The sequence below is a fragment of the Mytilus galloprovincialis genome, chromosome 6 (genome assembly GCF_965363235.1).
Source record: "Mytilus galloprovincialis chromosome 6, xbMytGall1.hap1.1, whole genome shotgun sequence".
Lineage (NCBI taxonomy): Eukaryota > Metazoa > Mollusca > Bivalvia > Mytilida > Mytilidae > Mytilus > Mytilus galloprovincialis.
Window position 1 is genome coordinate 50,587,422 of NC_134843.1, and position 20,484 is coordinate 50,607,905.

General features: G+C 32.1%; 1 protein-coding gene across 5 annotated transcripts in view; it reads right to left on the bottom strand.

Moving 5' to 3' along the window:
* Window positions 1-20,484, bottom strand: part of LOC143079808 (uncharacterized) — a 56,124-nt gene that overhangs the window by 16,924 nt on the left and 18,716 nt on the right. For 2 of the 5 annotated variants that reach the window (XM_076255414.1, XM_076255412.1), the window contains exons 7-8: window positions 20,311-20,358; window positions 2,880-2,927 (exon numbers count right to left, since the gene is read on the bottom strand). In XM_076255414.1, the coding sequence (XP_076111529.1) occupies window positions 2,880-2,927; window positions 20,311-20,358 (96 nt within the window). Of the gene's footprint in view, window positions 1-2,879; window positions 2,928-14,517; window positions 14,569-20,310; window positions 20,359-20,484 lie in introns of those variants that run through there. The other 3 variants (XM_076255415.1, XM_076255413.1, XM_076255416.1) reach the window with 2 other exon arrangements.

Consider the following 20,484-nt stretch of genomic DNA (forward strand, 5'->3'; position numbering starts at 1 on the left):
ATTATCTCTTAATGACAATAATATTTAAAATTCTTTTTCCTAATAAGAGACTCGTTAAATCACTTGATTTTTTACCCATAAGAAAAAAAATATGTACTTTCGTGTAAACCCAAGTAAGTATTTACAGTAATGATTAAAAAAAACTAATCAGAGCTACCAGACCTATAATTTTGCACGCCAGATACGCGTGTTTTTGTACAAAAGCCTCATTATCGACGTTCGAATCACAACACAGAGCATGTCTCACGAAGCTAGATCTATGTGCATTTTTAGCTATAGACACTCTACTATATTTTGAACAAGAAAACATCAATTCATTGATCTGGGGCCGGTAACAAAAAGCATTCTTATGTCCTACGAACGTCTAAAGGGCGTCTTAAGATTTAAGAATGTAACAAGACCCAACCTCAGACCTATCTTAGAATGATTGACAGCCCTTAATGTTTTGAAAAAGTGCACGATTTAAGAACGATTCTTACGCCTACCTTAAAGCGATCTTACTAATTCCGGTAACACAAAATCATTCTTAAATTTTGGTCAGTAATTAAGTGTTCTTAAAACAAACTTAGCAACTTAGGGGTGTACCAAGAACAATTCGCAATAGCTTCACTTGATATTTTTTGTAAGAGTGGTCCCGACTACTCTTAGTTGTACATTCACTTGTTAATAATAGAACAAGTTGCTTAAAAAAGTTAATACGTGAACCTTAGAAATTTTTTTATTCTAATTATTAATTCATCTGAATAGGAAATTATATATCAGTGTTTTCTTGGCCATGTGTGTGGAGGATGGTAGTTTCTCTTTATTGTAAATCATTACAATTTTGGCTTGTTTAGAGAAGTGTTAAATAAAAAGCAAGGAGAAATTTGTGACCTTTTTCAATTTTAAACCAAGAGTTCCAAATGGTGAAGTTTAAATCACCACTTCTTAAATTTTACGGAAGCCAGCATGAGTTGGTTGACCAATATGGAATATCCGTTATACAGATGATTTCGGATATGTTCATTATATCGTAACTACAGTCCCATTCCTTTTTCACGAATGTGACCTAACGAATTAGACTATTTACCGGCTTTGTAACATAATGAACAACACGATGGGCGCCACACGTGGAGCAGGATCTGCTTACCCCTCCGAATCATCTGAAATCATCCCCAGTTTTTAGCGGGTTTCGTGTTGCTGTTATACACCTATTTTTGACATTTTTGCCTATTGTGTCTGCTTTGTTCACGCATCGTTATCAATATAATGGAATTTGATAAGAAAGTCATACAAGTTAGAGGTTCAGCTCTTTAAACCAGGTTCAATCCATCATTTTTTTACAGTTTGAAAATGCCTGTAACAAGTCAGGAATATGACAAGTGTCTCCAATTTGTTTGATGTGTTTTATCATTTGATTTTGCCATTTGGTTACGGACTTTCCGTTTTGAATTTTCCTCGGAGTTCAGTATTTTTGTGATTTTATTTTTTGTAATAAGGCTTTTAAAGAAAAAAAAATTGTTATAGTGAAAAATATAGGAAGATGTGGTATGAGTGTCAATGAGCCAACTCTCCATCCAAATAACAATTTATAAAAGTAAACCATTATAGTAGTGATTTGACCGAAATGAAAGTAGGATAGAAAGATAAGCCTACATCATTTATACTTGATTTAAATTCTACCATTGGCCTGGTGAATAATAGGGAACTCAAAAGAAAAAGTACTGATGGATTGTCATGAGACAAGCATATTTTTATTAAAATAATAATGGTCTATAAGCAGTTGAATTAATTTCATGTTTGAAGCGGTGCAATTTTTTTAATTCAATTTGACTTTTATCAAAAAAGGGGCAGAATGAATAATGTTGGTCTGAGGCGAGAATTGTTTTCCTTAGGTTAAATGGGTAGTTGATTGTTATGCGCATTTTATCGTTCATTAAAACGTTTTTATGATTCATTTAAGGTGATTCTAATTTCTATGGGAGGAACTAAAAACGGAGACGCCAGAAAATTATTAAGAACTCGTAACTTGAAAATCATTACGATGCAACTTAAGGGGGAAATAAGACCGATCTACGAACAACCTGAGGTAGCTTTGCTTTACACTCTTTGAATGATCTTAGAATGATCTTATCTTCCCCTTAATTCAATACTTACGACCTCTCTTAATAAAATTTCTTGTTACCGGCCCCTGATCTTTGATATAAAAAAAACATTCTCATTATATTTTTTTTTCAATTGAGTGTTGGCCTAAAACACAAAATGTTTAACAAAATTTAAGGGCGACCTTGCCTATAAAGAGTACTGACTTCTTAAGCATCATTTTATCTGTTTGTAGATTTCGTCTTTTTGATAAAATGATAGAGTTGGCTTTTGAAATGTCAATTAATGTTTTACAGTTTTCAAGTAAGAAAGCCAAAACAAACAAACTGAAAGAAACTGTCATTAAGAGCATTAATTTAAATAAGGTGTCGACAAACGATTTTGACCTTGAGATTTCTTTCGATATCTTATCTTGCTGATCCTTTTTCTGCGATTTTACTTTATCTATCTAAAATCTTCAGCGCAAGTTTGATGCTCTAACTTAAACGTAAAGGTTTCTGGTGATAGAACATAAGTTTAAATTCCGAATAGGTTATTAGAGGTTTTGAAAAAAATGGCATTCCTAATGACATAACCGATCTACATATTGAACCAATACATGAAAAAGTAAGACAAAAAAAGTTAACTCTTAGGAAAACGTAAAAACGAAACGTTCCTTATCAAATTGCAAAATGAAACGATTATATGGAAAACAACGTTTTTCTAAGAAGAAAATGGTAGATTAAACTTGGTTTTATAGCTAGCTAAAACTCTTAATTTATTCTTTTTTCTTAATACAAATTTATCGATGAACTTACGTTGACAAACCTGCCATAGGTACTGGTGATACTGGATTAGGACTTATTCTGTAAAAAGAGAATTGAGTACTTTCATTTTATATATTTATATGAAAACTTCCAAGGATGCTCTATACTTTATGAGAATGAAATTAAAGATTGATATCCTTATCAGTAGTTTATTTCTTTGTAAAAGTAAATTAATGTGCTTCTTCGAAATTTTGATTAGTTCCTCAAAATATATCAACGTAATAGTTTACTCTTTGAACCATTTGGATAAGATGATCTTTAGTGAAAATAAGGGCATTTACCCTCTCTTTTTATGTTCGGTGGGGTAATTTTGCCTCTTGTGCCATCATTAATTTGCCTAATTATATTTGGATTGGATTGCTCATAACGAAAATACATCTAGCAAAGCACTTTGTAGGCATCCAACATGCAATGTGTAATTGTTTCTGGATGAAACGTTTTCAGAATTAAAGAGATGATGGGTCACTTTGTTTTATTTAAATATAATATGAAAATGAGTTTTAGCACGAAAATGTTGCTCTTTTGCAGACACCTAACAGAAGAGAATGAATGGGGGAAAAGAAAAATAACATACCTAGCTCCCGCGAACTCCAAATGAAATTCAAAATGAAAAGTCCTGTATAATTGGCAAAACGAAAACCTTAATCACACCAAACGGATGGAGAACAACTGTCATATTCCTGATTTAGTACAAAAACAAACAAATATTTAACAAAGAAGCACAAAAAGCATATATCAAATTTTACAACCACGTTCATTGATTACGTATTTTTGTATTTTAAATAAACCTATAAAAGATTGAAATATTTTAAGTTCTGTGACTGAACGGCTAGGTTCACATCAACTCTGTTGTAGAATCGATGGATTGACGTAAGAATGTCACACAGGTAGAGATATAAAATAATGTTTAATTAAGTATTTTCAAAATTATATTAGAACAATAACGTAATGAAATTATAATAAAACAATAACGTAATAGCGGAATTCGTAAAAGAACAGAGTAACGTCATAAGTTCCAAAGAAACACAAAAAGTCACACGTACAAAGCACACCAGCAAAAATGAAAGATAATACAAACACAAACGTGTCATTCAAACACAATGCCTTCATCTACTTGTAACATTTCAACATATACATGGAGTTACATTTTCGAGTCTTATTGCGTTATACCGGTAGTTTTCCAGTCTTCTTTTACTTATATTTTATTAACTTGACATTTTCCTCACATATGTTGTTAACCAATAAAAGACAATAAAGCTTAAAGTTGCCACTTGTTTAGCAAACGTATAATTTTTCAGGTCGACTAGTCATTTTAAAAGTATTTTGCCTGATTAAGAGCCAAACATTCCACAATGCTTGTTACTCTTTTGTGTTTAAAGTAAAAGTTAAACACCCAGTTCTCTGAATATCACCAACAACATTTCTAAGCGAACAATTTTAACATTTTAGTATTTTTTTAGATAAGGTCACAAACACAATCTAATGCTTCGTTTTTTAACTTTTTATGAGTATAACAAAACTGTGGAATCGACAAAAATAATTATTCAATGTAATTTCTTTTTTGAAAAGACAAAATGTAAAAATATTTGGTGAAAAATTAAATACCAAACTCCTAAAAAAAATCAACACAGAAAATCATATAAATGGCAAAATAAATCAAACCTTTAAACACATCAAACGAATGAAAAACAACTGTAAATTCCTACCATGGTAGATATGGATCATTAAAATACCATAATGCGATGAAATTTAGTTCAAATTACTTAGTATAATAAGAAATATTAAGACTACAATAACAGTCGTTTTAAATATTGTTCAGTCAATATATTTGTCAATAATTCGGAACCACTTCTGAAGACAACACAAAAAACGTTTGAAAGAGGGTCGTAAAAGAGATGCATTCACGACAAATAACAACGCTACAAATCTTGCCACTGAATAACGTTAACGGTGTATTTGTTTTTACGTTAGCGATACATATTGGAGCGTGACGACAAACAAACAATTGTTATGCGTTTACTTTTCTGCATTGGCTAGAGGTATAGGGGGAGGGTTGAGATCTCACAAACATGTTTCACCCCGCCGCATTTTTGCGCCTGTCCAAAGTCAGGAGCCTCTGGCCTTTGTTAGTCTTGTCTTATTTTAAATTTTAGTTTCTTGTGTACAATTTAGAGTTTAGTATGGCGTTCATTATCACTGAACTAGTATATATTTGTTTAGGGGCCAGCTGAAGGACGCCTCCGGGTGCGGGAATTTCTCGTTGCATTGAAGACCTGTTGGTGACCTTCTGCTGTTGTCTGCTCTATGGTCAGGTTGTTGTCTCTTTGGCACATTCCCCATTCCATTCTCAATTTTAACTTTGTGAAATAATACATATATCATTTGCATATCTATAAATACTTGAATTTGATTGGTCGATAAACCATGTTTTCGAAACTATTTTCGTAATCTATTCATACGCGATAGTACACATTCTTGCAGGAATACTGGGATTTTAAAAAGATTACAAAACAATTGCATAACAGTTGTTTCTATTCTAATGCATACATAACCAAAAAAAAGAAATAAAATAAATGCACCAAAGCTTCGAAAATGTATGAAAATAAAATTCTGCGAAATTTCATGAAGGGTTTACGTCAGGGCAAAACACGACGTCATACGAATGAAAATTTTCAAGGGAAGATTATTTCGTTACGTGTTCGTTTCAAATTCGGAAAAACATTTAATCAAAATGAAGTTTTTGAGGTAGGTGCTATTTCATTTTAGATTCTGTTTCAGTTATTAGACATTTATGGTTTTTAGAAAGTCAAGACGGCGGCGTACTCCTTGGTTACGAAATACCATTGTGCTTTTGATGGTAAATATAGAAGCCATCAAACAAATAACGTTAAACTAATAATCGTGTATGTTTGGCTGAAGAATTATAAGGATTAAACACATTTTTTCTCCTTTTTTTCCTTCGGACTTTTATTTAGTTTGTGAGTTAATTCTATTTTTTCCCACAAACTTTACGTTTTATTGCACTGAACAATATCCCTTCCACACTGGTACATTTACAACTTGCCGTTGAAGCAAATTTAAAAACATGTTTCTGCCCTAAATCTCGTTTTATCGCCATTCGCTTACGTTGGTTAATTGCTCATCAGAATAATAGCAAAGGGATGTATTGTGCATCAAACCTCTATCCTTATCTGTTTAAATTCGATTTGCTTCTACCTGTAAATTTTTTATTTGGTCTTCAAACTTGAACAGAATATTTTACCATAGTTGTGCATAGAAAACTGTTCCTGTACACTAGTTAAAATATAGTTTTTAGTGTGATTTAAAAAGGACTAAACACTCATTGATATATAATCGATACCAAAACATGACACAAAAGTCAACAAAAGATCTAGGGCCTACGTCTGACACTTGATATTACTATTATTATTAAATTATTATAGAGATATATTTTATCACACCTTGTGATCAATTTATTTGGCAATCGTCAATGGCAGTCAGCAGGGTTTAAGAACATTAGTTGTTCGATTTATTAGTCAAATGCGTTTTGTTAAAATAATTTGTTTTTACTCTTTTGGTCTTTTGGCAAATGTTGTTTGTGCTGTATTAAAACCCCACTACAACGAAATTTGTTGCTTGCACACGTATAAAAATTTCGGTTTTTTTATCCAACGCAATCATACGTTTTAATGTTGTTTTCAATTTATACTTGTTTACATTTATTTCGTTTGGGCTTGTATTATATTTTCCCTCCGGTCTATATAATCCGTTCATCCTATTTTGACTCTTCATTATTCAAGAGTCTGATCTAAATTGAGGTAAACTAAATGTCCTTCCAAATACTTTTCGATCCCAAACATCACCGAAGACATTATTTGTCGAAATCCAGAAATGGTGTAAAACATTTAGCACCTCAGTTTGTGGTTTACCCTTTTTGCCGCAAGTTTAATGTTTTCTACTTGGTATTAAATTATTTTATAGATCCATTTTGTTACATATTGTGATCAATTTATTTGGCAATCGTCGATGGCAGTCAGCAGGGTTTAAGAACATCAGTTGTTTGACCTGTTAGTCAAATGCGTTTTGTTAAAATATATTTTTTCACTCTTTTGGTCTTTTGGAAAATGTTGTTTGTGCTGTATCTAGACCCCTCTTCAACGAAATTTTTTACATGCACACGTATATAATTTGCGGGTTTCTATCCAGTGCAATCATAGGTTTGAAAGTTATTTTCAATTAAATAAGGCTTCTATTATATTTTCCCTCCGGTTCATATAATCCGTTTATCCTAGTTTGACTCTTTAAAATTTAAGAGTCTGTCCTAAATTGATATACATTAAATGACCTTCCAAATATTTGTATATCCCTAACATCACTAAAGAGACATTATTTGTCGAAATCCGGATATGGTGTAAAAAGGAGTAGGTCCAAGTAAGACCCCTTTTTGGCCCAAAAATATACCAGTTTTTCAGAATTGTTAAAATGTATTTATTTAGTTATTTATTGGAAAGTGGAATGCTTCTGCTACATAAATATGGACTGTTTTTGACAATACAATGCACATCAATCGGGTACTAGCATCATTAAGTTACGCTAAATTACTGAAATCTTCACAATTTTAGCATTTTAGTTAATTTTAGACGGTTTCCGTTTAAAATGAAAGTGGCCGCATTCGTGTTCATTCTTAATATTGAAGAGTAAGTTGTATTTGATGATAATTAACATACACTATAACAATATATCATTTTACCAGACCACAGTTTGCGGAAGTAGTCAAGAAGACAATATTATGTTTTTCAGGGGTTGACAGGATATACGTGATCGTTGTTAGTTTCAACTTCAATATTATTTTGCAAGCAGATGTAATAAACAATGATTTCATACATTTTTTTTTTTGGTTTACACTTTATATAGGGCTTTATTTATGATCTTATTCCAGAGTGCACAATTCTTATTCTACATATTTCACCTTTATCAAAATTAGGAAATCTGTTTGGTCGTCCCATTTTGTTGTAGGGATGTTTAGATTAAGTGTCGAGTTAATATGTATATTATTTTGTGTTGTCTGCGAGAAACAAATAATTTTTCTGATCTAGTAACTAAATTCAAAACCAATATAGATAATGTTAACATATATATTTTATTGAACTGTGTAAATTAATCGGAATGCGAATGACAACATGCACCCACAATTCTTTTGTGTGTTTCCCGTTTCGGTAACACATGACATTTGCGCGGGAACTTCTTACATAAACATCGATTTTGGATTATTGAAAGATGTGATATGTACTGTAACAGTTATTGATTTTTGGAGGTAATGTGATATTATTTATTATTCAATAGTACATAATATTCAATAGTACATAATTTTACGTCAGGTTTGTACACATTAAGTCTCTGGTCAGTGGCGGATCTAGGGGAGGGGGGATTCCGGAGGTTGAACCTCCCTTTTTTGTTGACGATCAATTCATTTGGATAGGGATATCAGTTGGAACTGACCCTTTATCCTGGGTTAGGTTCCCCTTTTAAAAATGTCTGGATCTGTCTCAGCTAGTCAAGTCAGAACCGAAACACATAAGTGGCAGATCTAGCCATTTTGAAAGGGGGGTCCAACCATGTCCCCATTCAAATGCATTGATCACCTCACAAAAGGGGCGATTCCAACCGGGAACCCTCCTGATGGATCCGCCACTGCACACTACTCGGACCTATGTTATTTAGTGAGTGATGCGAAAAAACTCAATTCACATTTAATAGGTCCCCCTTTTTGAAAAATTACTAAATCCGCCTCTGCTTATCCTGGGTGAGGTCCCCCTTTTAAAAAATGGTTGGATCTGTCTCAGTTACTCTAATCTAAACTGAAACACATCAGGCCATTTTGTGAAAAGGGGGGGGGTCCAACCATGTACCCATTCAAATGCATTGATCACCCCAAAAAAGGGGCGGTTCCAACTGAAAACCCTCCCCTGGATCAGCCACTGCACATTACTTGGACCTATGTTAGTTCGTTACATGTAATTACTTAAGTGATGCGAAAACAACTCAATTTACTAATAAACTCCCTTATTAAAGAAACTTTATACAAAAGTAAACATGTTCATTTTATTTTGCTGTGTGAAATTGCTTATGCGGGAAAGACCCATTACAACCCGACCATGGAGGAGACAACAGCTGAAGGCCACCAATGGGTCTTCAATGCAGCGAGAAGCTCCCACACCCGGAGGCGTCACAACAAACCCGTTCTAGAAATAATTTGTGAATGAAATTGGTAAATACAGTTACATGTATTCTTGATCTTCATACAATTTAAGGGCATTTCCAAATAGTCCTAAATATAATGCTTTATGCATCTGAAAAGGGTTGAAAATAACACTGAAAAATCATCGTTTTTCCTCTAGCATAGTTTGTACGTGCAGTATAGGTGTATTTTAAAGGCACAACAGTGAAGACGCCGTATAATACTTCAATCGAACCGATTTACTTTAAGTTTAATTACTATACTATATATATAAAAATATTAATTTTCGCGAACCATTTAGGTCACGGAAATTCCAAAATATGGCATCATTTAGGAGAGTTGTACAAATAATGTGAATACACAGAACCCCCATCCAATTCATCTTTAACTAAAAGTTTTCATCATTTTCTATTTTATATGTACTAACAATATTCCATTTTTCTATAATTTGGATTAAAATGTGCAAAAATCTGAGTTAAAATAGGTTGAATGCCCCAAATAAACATTCCCTGATTGGTTAAAGCACTGTGGTGTCGATGTAAAGCATAGTAAGCCTCGATGTAAAGCACACGCTTCACAGGAATAATTAAGGAGAGTTTTACAAATAATGTGAATACACAGACCCTCAATCCAATTTATGTATTGCTAAAAACAATCAAGTGTTCATCATTTTCTGTTTTGATTCTGCTAACAACATTCTATTTTTTCTATAATTCCATTTGAAATATGTGAAACCCCGCAATGAAAATAGATAGCCTCAATGATGTAAAAGCAACCCAAAAAATTTCCGTTAATATGTTAACATCTTGAACTTCGACCCTGGGTTCAAAGGGTTAATAAACCACAAATAGAGATATCCTTTTGCTCAAGTGAAGTATACAGGCAACTTCGTTTACAGAAATATATACACACTTTATCAGTAATATACAAAAAATGTATTGTCATGCTTCTGCATATCCACGTTTTTTTGTATGCTGAACTTCAGTCAAATTCAATTCTATTCAAACTTTATTACGTAAAGCAATAGGAGTAAGAATATTTTTTGCGCCAATTTAACCGTGACCAGCATCATCGTCAGTATCAAAATTGTTTATCGTAATCATTGTGAAATTTCACTGACATAGGGTTTATTAATATAGAGTAATTTTGGTAAGTATGGCTTATTTATGTTAAAGTTCTCCAGATGTGCTTCTCTAGACATCTTTGACGGTCAGTTTAATCCCATTTATCTCAATATTATCCCCAATGACAGAAATGTCAACCCGACCTATTCGTGTCAAAAGTGAAAATCTAATCTATTTGATGAACTAATTTCTTCTAAAACTGTAAATGCATTATTTCTGTATTATTTGATAACCAATCACATTTGCGTTGCATGATAATGGGTACTGTTTGAGCAAACTGTCTAGTGTACTGCAAGATCGATGCAAATTGTGACGTCAGTGAGTGATCACGTGACATTATTATTTGTAAACAAACCAGCTCCTCATGTAACACGTGTCTCAGTCTGAACTATACATTCAAAGTGCAATCAATCTTTCAATCGCTATTTTATGATATTTTTGTGTCTGTTTTTTGGTTTGCATATCAGTAGTCGAAGTAAACTCGAGGTTATTATATAAAATTATTTATCTCTTTTCGTCTGTAGTACATGCGTTTGAGGTCCGGTTTAATTTGTACGCATGAAATCTCTAGTCTAAAAAAAGCTAGTGATAGAACCTTAACCAGATAAGCAACTGTCTAGGGCCAAGTAAGGAAGGTGAAAAAAAAACAGTATTGGTACTATTGCGCAGAACCATAAACAGATGCATAGACAGACCCAGGGGGTGGCAGTGGCGGATCCAGAACTTTTCATAAGGTGGGGCCCGCTCCAGTCATGCTTCAGTGATTCCCTATATAATCAACACAATTTTTCCAACGAAAAGGGGGGGAGGGGTCTGCCCCCTAGATCCTCCTATTGGTGGGAAAAATTTAGTTGATTATATAGGAAATCATCAAAGCTTGGCGGGAGTGGGCATCCCTTTGGAAAGTCAGAGGCCACCCCTTTATGAAAAGTGCTGAATTGCCACTGAGATTTGCAGGTTTTCTTTGTAAAGATACCTTAAAATATCAACAACTCTGACTGAGTACACAATTTGATTCATTTTAGCTCATTAGCTGGGCTCACTCGCTAAAAATATTCATTGCGGCTCACTAGCAAATATCTTACGATACTCATGTGTAGAAAAACTGATAATCTATACATGTGTGTGAGGAGTAGTTAGCTTAAATATAGCTAAATTTGGAAAATTTGAAAATGACTTGGGGAATGAAAATGTAGTAAAGACCGAATATCAGTTTTGGTCTTATATATGTGTACAAATATATCACTGTTTCAGTGGCAATGGTAAATATATAGACATTGAAAAGTCTTGGATAACATTTTATAGTTTTGAATGTTTCTTCATCAGTTGACTTAATTAGGTGGAGCCAGGAGGTGTGTTCTTATTTCCAACAGAGGAACGCTCAACCTATATTAGTTGCTAGATACTGAATGATTATACCACAAGAAAGTTTTAACCTGTGCATACTTAAAATACGATAAAAAAAAACATGTCTTTTTCAGGACTTCTGATCCAACCATGTAGTATATGGCATTTTATTGAGATATGGTTTTGGTCAATGGATGTTCATGAAGAACCTGCAGTACAAAGTATATCACTGGATTTAGCTCTTTGTCTAAGTGTATTATTAAAGTACTTTGCTTTGAGCTCAGTTCATTGTTATGCAATTCATTCTTTGTGAAATAAAGATTTGACAGACAACTCTCATGTACAAGGATTTGTCAAAGTAGTATCACCTCTTTCTTCAATGTAAGTAACAGGGAGATAAAAAGCATATATCGATTTGAACCAAACATTATATGTCCTTTGACCAAATTTTATAAAAAGAACAAATTTACCCGACAATACTACTCCCGCTACTAGCAATATGATGCTAGGTTGTTTTAATACATCTGTACTGCCTACTGATGACTTGGTCCTGAGTGTAAATGGTCATTCGATTATGTTTAAAAAAAATTATAAAGCCTATCTGGCCTAATTGATTTCTAAAACTATGTTTCATTGTACATGTTCAACATTTTTCATTCAATTGTTTATTTCTAATAAATTTGTGTGAATTAACATTGTAACAGTAAATGTTAATTACTACACTTTCATACCACAACAAATACTGTATTTGTGGTACATGTATCACTTATATTTGTATCTATATAACAAACAAAAATGAAAAGAGAATAATTTTGCAATACCTTTTGTATACTATAACTTTTTAGATATTTATACATATTAAGACTAATTAAGTAGATGTTGATAATATCCACTTGACATGCTTGAAATTCTTTTAGATTACTTTTGGAGCAGTTTTGAGTCTTTGAAGCATGCTCAAAAAAGTTCTTTTGGTGAAATCATTTTCATATTTGTCAATTTTTTTTTGCTTCGACCAGCTTTGGAGGAAATATTATCAAAGAATTGATAAAAATCAGCACAGAAGTTTACTTCCTAGCTCATCTAGCCCCTAGCATCTTGTCAGGCATTGTCACTACTAAAAACCAATAAATGTATTCTAATCTGAGAAACAATTCGACCTTTTAACAATTTTTTTTACTAATGATACTGACGATCCTCCACAAAGTAATATAAGTAAGCAAATACATATAAAAAAAGATGTGGTATGATTGCCAATGAGATAATTCTCCACAAGAGACCAAAATGACACAGAAATTAACATCTACAGGTCACCGTAAGGCCATCAACAATGAGCAAAGCCAATTCCGCATAATCATCTATAAAAGGCCCTAAAATGACAATGTAAAACAATTTAAACGGGAAGACTAACAGCCTTATTTATGTACAAAAAATAAATGAAAACGAATATGTAACACATAAACAAACGACATCCACTGAATTACAGGCTCCTTATATCATGTTCTCAAATCTAGATATCATCTCCCATTTAGAAAAAAAAACACATCAAAAAATTAACCTAGAAAAATGTATTATGTGTTGCTCTACTAGCTACAAAATGTATCCAAAATCAAAGATGTGGAACATATTCTATCATAATCATTTGGTAACTAATGCAATTAATGTCTCTTCCATGCCCATCTTGAACATAAAAACTAAATAATAAATAAACAACACTCCTAATGCTCAGATTGTTTGTCATTGTGCAACACAACTAATAACACCAGAGACATATAATACAAATTGTATTATATGTCTCTGATAACACCATATAGGAAAAACATAGAACTCCTTTTGTCATAAGACACTGTCAAACATCCAAACATACTATCCACACTCATATGTGTCCACACTTGTACATAACAAATATAACGGTTGAGGATGAACACAGATGCGGCCCCTTTCACTTTTGACAAAAACCATCTGAAAAGTGACATTTTTTGGCATTTTTGTTAGATTTTTCATATTTAAGCTTGAACATGTTGAATCGGAGCGTTTTTAATGACTAAATTAGTTTAAATCTTTCACATAAACTAATTGAATCAATTGAAAAAGACACTTAAGTGTTTAAAAGTGTTAAAAATTTTCCGTTAGATGAACCTGAAATTTGAAGCCAAAATCGGCCCTTACCGGCTCTACTCCTTTAGCATCTAATTTTGTGGTTTACCATCTTTGCCGCAAATTTATTGTTTTCTACTTGGTATTAAATTATTATATAGATCCATTTTGTTACACCTTGTGATCAATTTATTTGGCAATCGTCAATGACAGTCAGCAGGGTTTAAGAACATCAGTTGTTCGACCTGTTATTCAAATGCGTTTTGTTAAAATATATTTTTTCACTCTTTTGGTATTTTAGAAAATGTTGTTTGTGCTGTATTTAGACCCTTCTCTATAACGAAACTTGTTACATGCACACGTTTAAAAATTGCGATTTTTATCTAAAGCAATCATAGGTTTGTTTCAATTTAGACTTGTTAATATATAGTTGTATCCCCAAACAAACACATTTTTACATGGTAACACTGAACAATTATATTGCCATTATCTCTTAATGACAATAATATTTAAAATTCTTTCTCCTAATAAGAGACTCGTTAAATCACTTGATTTTTTACCCATAAGAAAAAAAATATGTACTTTCGTGTAAACCCAAATAAGTATTTACAGTAATGATTAAAAAAAACGTCAAAGTAAGACAAAAAAAGCGAACTCTGAGGAAAACGTAAAAACGAAACGTTCTTTATCAAATTGCAAAATGAAACGATTATATGGAAAACAACATTTTTCTAAGAAGAAAATGGTAGATTAAACTTGGTTTTATAGCTAGCTAAAACTCTTAATTTATTCTTTTTTCTTAATACAAATTTATCAATGAACTTACGTTGACAAACCTGCCATAGGTACTGGTGATACTGGATTAGGACTTTTTCTGTAAAAAGAGAATTGAGTACTTTCATTTTATATATTTATATGAAAACTTCCAAGGATGCTCTATACTTTATGAGAATGAAATTAAAGATTGATATCCTTATCAGTAGTTTATTTCTTTGTAAAAGTAAATTAATGTGCTTCTTCGAAATTTTGATTAGTTCCTCAAAATATATCAACGTAATAGTTTACTCTTTGAACCATTTGGATAAGATGATCTTTAGTGAAAATAAGGGCATTTACCCTCTCTTTTTATGTTCGGTGGGGTAATTTTGCCTCTTGTGCCATCATTAATTTGCCTAATTATATTTGGATTGGATTGCTCATAACGAAAATATATCTAGCAAAGCACTTTGTAGGCATCCAACATGCAATGTGTAATTGTTTCTGGATGAAACGTTTTCAGAATTAAAGAGATGATGGGTCACTTTGTTTTATTTAAATATAATATGAAAATGAGTTTTAGCACGAAAATGTTGCTCTTTTGCAGACACCTAACAGAAGAGAATGAATGGGGGAAAAGAAAAATAACATACCTAGCTCCCGCGAACTCCAAATGAAATTCAAAATGGAAAGTCCTGTATAATTGGCAAAACGAAAACCTTAATCACACCAAACGGATGGAGAACAACTGTCATATTCCTGATTTAGTACAAAAACAAACAAATGTTTAACAAAGAAGCACAAAAAGCATATATCAAATTTTACAACCACGTTCATTGATTACGTATTTTTGTATTTTAAATAAACCTATAAAAGATTGAAATATTTTAAGTTCTGTGACTGAACGGCTAGGTTCACATCAACTCTGTTGTAGAATCGATGGATTGACGTAAGAATGTCACACAGGTAGAGATATAAAATAATGTTTAATTAAGTATTTTCAAAATTATATTAGAACAATAACGTAATGAAATTATAATAAAACAATAACGTAATGGCGGAATTCGTAAAAGAACAGAGTAACGTCATAAGTTCCAAAGAAACACAAAAAGTCACACGTACAAAGCACACCAGCAAAAATGAAAGATAATACAAACACAAACGTGGCATTCAAACACAATGCCTTCATCTACTTGTAACATTTCAACATATACATGGAGTTACATTTTCGAGTCTTATTGCGTTATACCGGTAGTTTTCCAGTCTTCTTTTACTTATATTTTATTAACTTGACATTTTCCTCACATATGTTGTTAACCAATAAAAGACAATAAAGCTTAAAGTTGCCACTTGTTTAGCAAACGTATAATTTTTCAGGTCGACTAGTCATTTTAAAAGTATTTTGCCTGATTAAGAGCCAAACATTCCACAATGCTTGTTACTCTTTTGTGTTTAAAGTAAAAGTTAAACACCCAGTTCTCTGAATATCACCAAAAACATTTCTAAGCGAACAATTTTAACATTTTAGTATTTTTTAGATAAGGTCACAAACACAATCTAATGCTTCGTTTTTTAACTTTTTATGAGTATAACAAAACTGTGGAATCGACAAAAATAATTATTCAATGTAATTTCTTTTTTAAAAAGACAAAATGTGAAAATATTTGGTGAAAAATTAAATACCAAACTCCTAAAAAAAATCAACACAGAAAGTCATATAAATGGCAAAATAAATCAAACCTTTAAACACATCAAACGAATGAAAAACAACTGTAAATTCCTACCATGGTAGATATGGATCATTAAAATACCATAATGCGATGAAATTTAGTTCAAATTACTTAGTATAATAAGAAATATTAAGACTACAATAACAGTCGTTTTTAATTATTGTTCAGTCAATATATTTGTCAATAATTCGGAACCACTTCTGAAGACAACACAAAAAACGTTTGAAAGAGGGTCTTAAAAGAGGTGCATTCACGACAAATAACAACGCTACAAATCTTGCCACTGAATAACGTTAACGGTGTATTTTTTTTTTATGTTAACGATACATATTGGAGCGTGACGACAAACAATTGTTATGCGTTTACTTTTCTGCAGTGGCTAGAGGTATAGGGGGAGGGTTGAGATCTCACAACCATGTATAACCCCGCCGCATTTTTGCGCCTGTCCAAAGTCAGGAGCCTCTGGCCTTTGTTAGTCTTGTATTATTTTAAATTTTAGTTTCTTGTGTACAATTTGGAGTTTAGTATGGCGTTCATTATCACTGAACTAGTATATATTTGTTTAGGGGCCAGCTGAAGGACGCCTCCGGGTGCGGGAATTTCTCGTTGCGTTGAAGACCTGTTGGTGACCTTCTGTTGTTGTCTGCTCTATGGTCAGGTTGTTGTCTCTTTGGCATATTCCCCATTCCATTCTCTATTTTAACTTTGTGAAATAATACATATATCATTTGCATATCTATAAATACTTGAATTTGATTGGTCAATTAGAATTTTTCTCTTGGTTTACACTTCGATAAACCATGTTTTCGAAACTGTTTTCGTAATTTATTCATACGCGATAGTACACATTCTTGCAGGAATACTGGGATATTAAAAAGATTACAAAACAATTGCATAACAGTTGTTTCTATTCTAATGCATACATAACAATAAAAAAAAGAAATAAAATAAATGCACCAAAGCTTTGAAAATGTATGAAAATAAAATTTATTAAAATTCTGCGAAATTTCATGAAGGATTTACGTCAGGGGCAAAACACGACGTCATACGAATGAAAATTTTCAAGGGAAAGATTATTTCGTTACGTGTACGTTTCAAATTCGGAAAAACATTTAATTAAAATGAAGTTTTTGAGGTAGGTGCTATTTCATTTTAGATTCTGTTTCAGTTATTAGACATTTATGGTTTTTAGAAAGTCAAGACGGCGGCGTACTCCTTAGTTACGAAATACCATTGTGCTTTTGATGGTAAATATAGAAGCCATCAAACAAATAACGTTAAACTAATAATCGTGTATGTTTGCCTGAAGAATTATAAGGATTAAACACATTTTTTCTCCTTTTTTTCCTTCGGACTTTTATTTAGTTTGTGAGTTAATAATATTTTTTCCCTCAAACTTTACGTTTTAATTGCACTGAACAATATCCCTTCCACACTGGTACATTTACAACTTGCCGTTGAAGCAAATTTAAAAACATGTTTCTGCCCTAAATCTCATTTTATCGCCATTCGCTTACGTTGGTTAATGGCTCATCAGAATAATAGCAAAGGGATGTATTGTGCATCAAACCTCTATCCTTATCTGTTTAAATTCGATTTGCTTCTACCTGTAAATTTTTTATTTGGTCTTCAAACTTGAACAGAATATTTTACCATAGTTGTGCATAGAAAACTGTTCCTGTACACTAGTTAAAATATAGTTTTTAGTGTGATTTAAAAAGGACTAAACACTCATTGATATATAATCGATACCAAAACATGACACAAAAGTCAACAAAAGATCTAGGGCCTACGTCTGACACTTGATATTACTATTATTATTAAATTATTATAGAGATATATTTTATCACACCTTGTGATCAATTTATTTGGCAATCGTCAATGGCAGTCAGCAGGGTTTAAGAACATTAGTTGTTCGATTTATTAGTCAAATGCGTTTTGTTAAAATAATTTTTTTTACTCTTTTGGTCTTTTGGCAAATGTTGTTTGTGCTGTATTAAAACCCCACTACAACGAAATTTGTTGCTTGCACACGTATAAAAATTTTGGGTTTTTTATCTAACGCAATCATACGTTTTAATGTTGTTTTCAATTTATACTTGTTTACATTTATTTCGTTTGGGCTTGTATTATATTTTCCCTCCGGTCTATATAATCCGTTCATCCTATTTTGACTCTTCATTATTCAAGAGTCTGGTCTAAATTGAGGTAAACTAAATGTCCTTCCAAATACTTTTCGATCCCAAACATCACCGAAGACATTATTTGTCGAAATCCAGAAATGGTGTAAAACATTTAGCACCTCAGTTTGTGGTTTACCATCTTTGCCGCAAGTTTAATGTTTTCTACTTGGTATTAAATTATTATATAGATCCATTTTGTTACATATTGTGATCAATTTATTTGGCAATCGTCGATGGCAGTCAGCAGGGTTTAAGAACATCAGTTGTTTGACGTGTTAGTCAAATGCGTTTTGTTAAAATATATTTTTTCACTCTTTTGGTCTTTTGGAAAATGTTGTTTGTGCTGTATTTAGACCCCTCTTCAACGAAATTTTTTACATGCACACGTATATAATTTGTGGGTTTCTATCCAGCGCAATCATAGGTTTGAAAGTTATTTTCAATTATATAAGGCTTCTATTATATTTTCCCTCCGGTTCATATAATCCGTTTATCCTAGTTTGACTCTTTAAAATTTAAGAGTCTGTCCTAAATTGATATACATTAAATGACCTTCCAAATATTTGTATATCCCTAACATCACTAAAGAGACATTATTTGTCGAAATCCGGATATGGTGTAAAAAGGAGTAGGTCCAAGTAAGACCCCTTTTTGGCCCAAAAATATAGCATTTTTTCAGATTTGTTAAAATGTATTTTTTTAGTTATTTATTGGAAAGTGGAATGCTTCTGCTACATAAATATGGACTGTTTTTGACAATACAATGCACATCAATCGGATACTAGCATCATTAAGTTACGCTAAATTACTGAAATCTTCACAATTTTAGCATTTTAGTTAATTTTAGACGGTTTCCGTTTAAAATGAAAGTGGCCGCATTCGTGTTTATTCTTAATATTGAAAAGTAAGTTGTATTTGATGATAATACATAACAAATATAAAGGTTGAGGATGAACACAGATGCGGCCTCTTTCACTTTTGACAAAAACCATCTGAAAAGTGACATTTTTTGGCATTTTTGTTAGATTTTTCATATTTAAGCTTGAACATGTTGAATCGAAGCGTTTTTAATGACTAAATTAGTTTAAATCTTTCACATAAACTAATTGAATCAATTGAAAAAGACACTTAAGTGTTTAAAAGTGTTAAAAATTTTCCGTTAGATGAACCTGAAATTTGAAGCCAAAATCGCCCTTACCGGCTCCACTCCTTTAGCATCTAATTTTGTGGTTTACCATCTTTGCCGCAAATTTATTGTTTTCTACTTGGTATTAAATTATTATATAGATCCATTTTGTTACACCTTGTGATCAATTTATTTGGCAATCGTCAATGACAGTCAGCAGGGTTTAAGAACATCAGTTGTTCGACCTGTTATTCAAATGCGTTTTGTTAAAATATATTTTTTCACTCTTTTGGTATTTTAGAAAATGTTGTTTGTGCTGTATTTAGACCCCTCTTCAACGAAACTTGTTACATGCACACGTTTAAAAATTGCGATTTTTATCTAAAGCAATCATAGGTTTGTTTCAATTTAGACTTGTTAATATATAGTTGTATCCCCAAACAAACACATTTTTACATGGTAACACTGAACAATTATATTGCCATTATCTCTTAATGACAATAATATTTAAAATTCTTTTTCCTAATAAGAGACTCGTTAAATCACTTGATTTTTTACCCATAAGAAAAAAAATATGTACTTTCGTGTAAACCCAAATAAGTATTTACAGTAATGATTAAAAAAAACGTCAAAGTAAGACAAAAAAAGCGAACTCTGAGGAAAACGTAAAAACGAAACGTTCCTTATCAAATTGCAAAATGAAACGATTATATGGAAAACAACGTTTTTCTAAGAAGAAAATGGTAGATTAAACTTGGTTTTATAGCTAGCTAAAACTCTTAATTTATTCTTTTTTCTTAATACAAATTTATCAATGAACTTACGTTGACAAACCTGCCATAGGTACTGGTGATACTGGATTAGGACTTTTTCTGTAAAAAGAGAATTGAGTACTTTCATTTTATATATTTATATGAAAACTTCCAAGGATGCTCTATACTTTATGAGAATGAAATTAAAGATTGATATCCTTATCAGTAGTTTATTTCTTTGTAAAA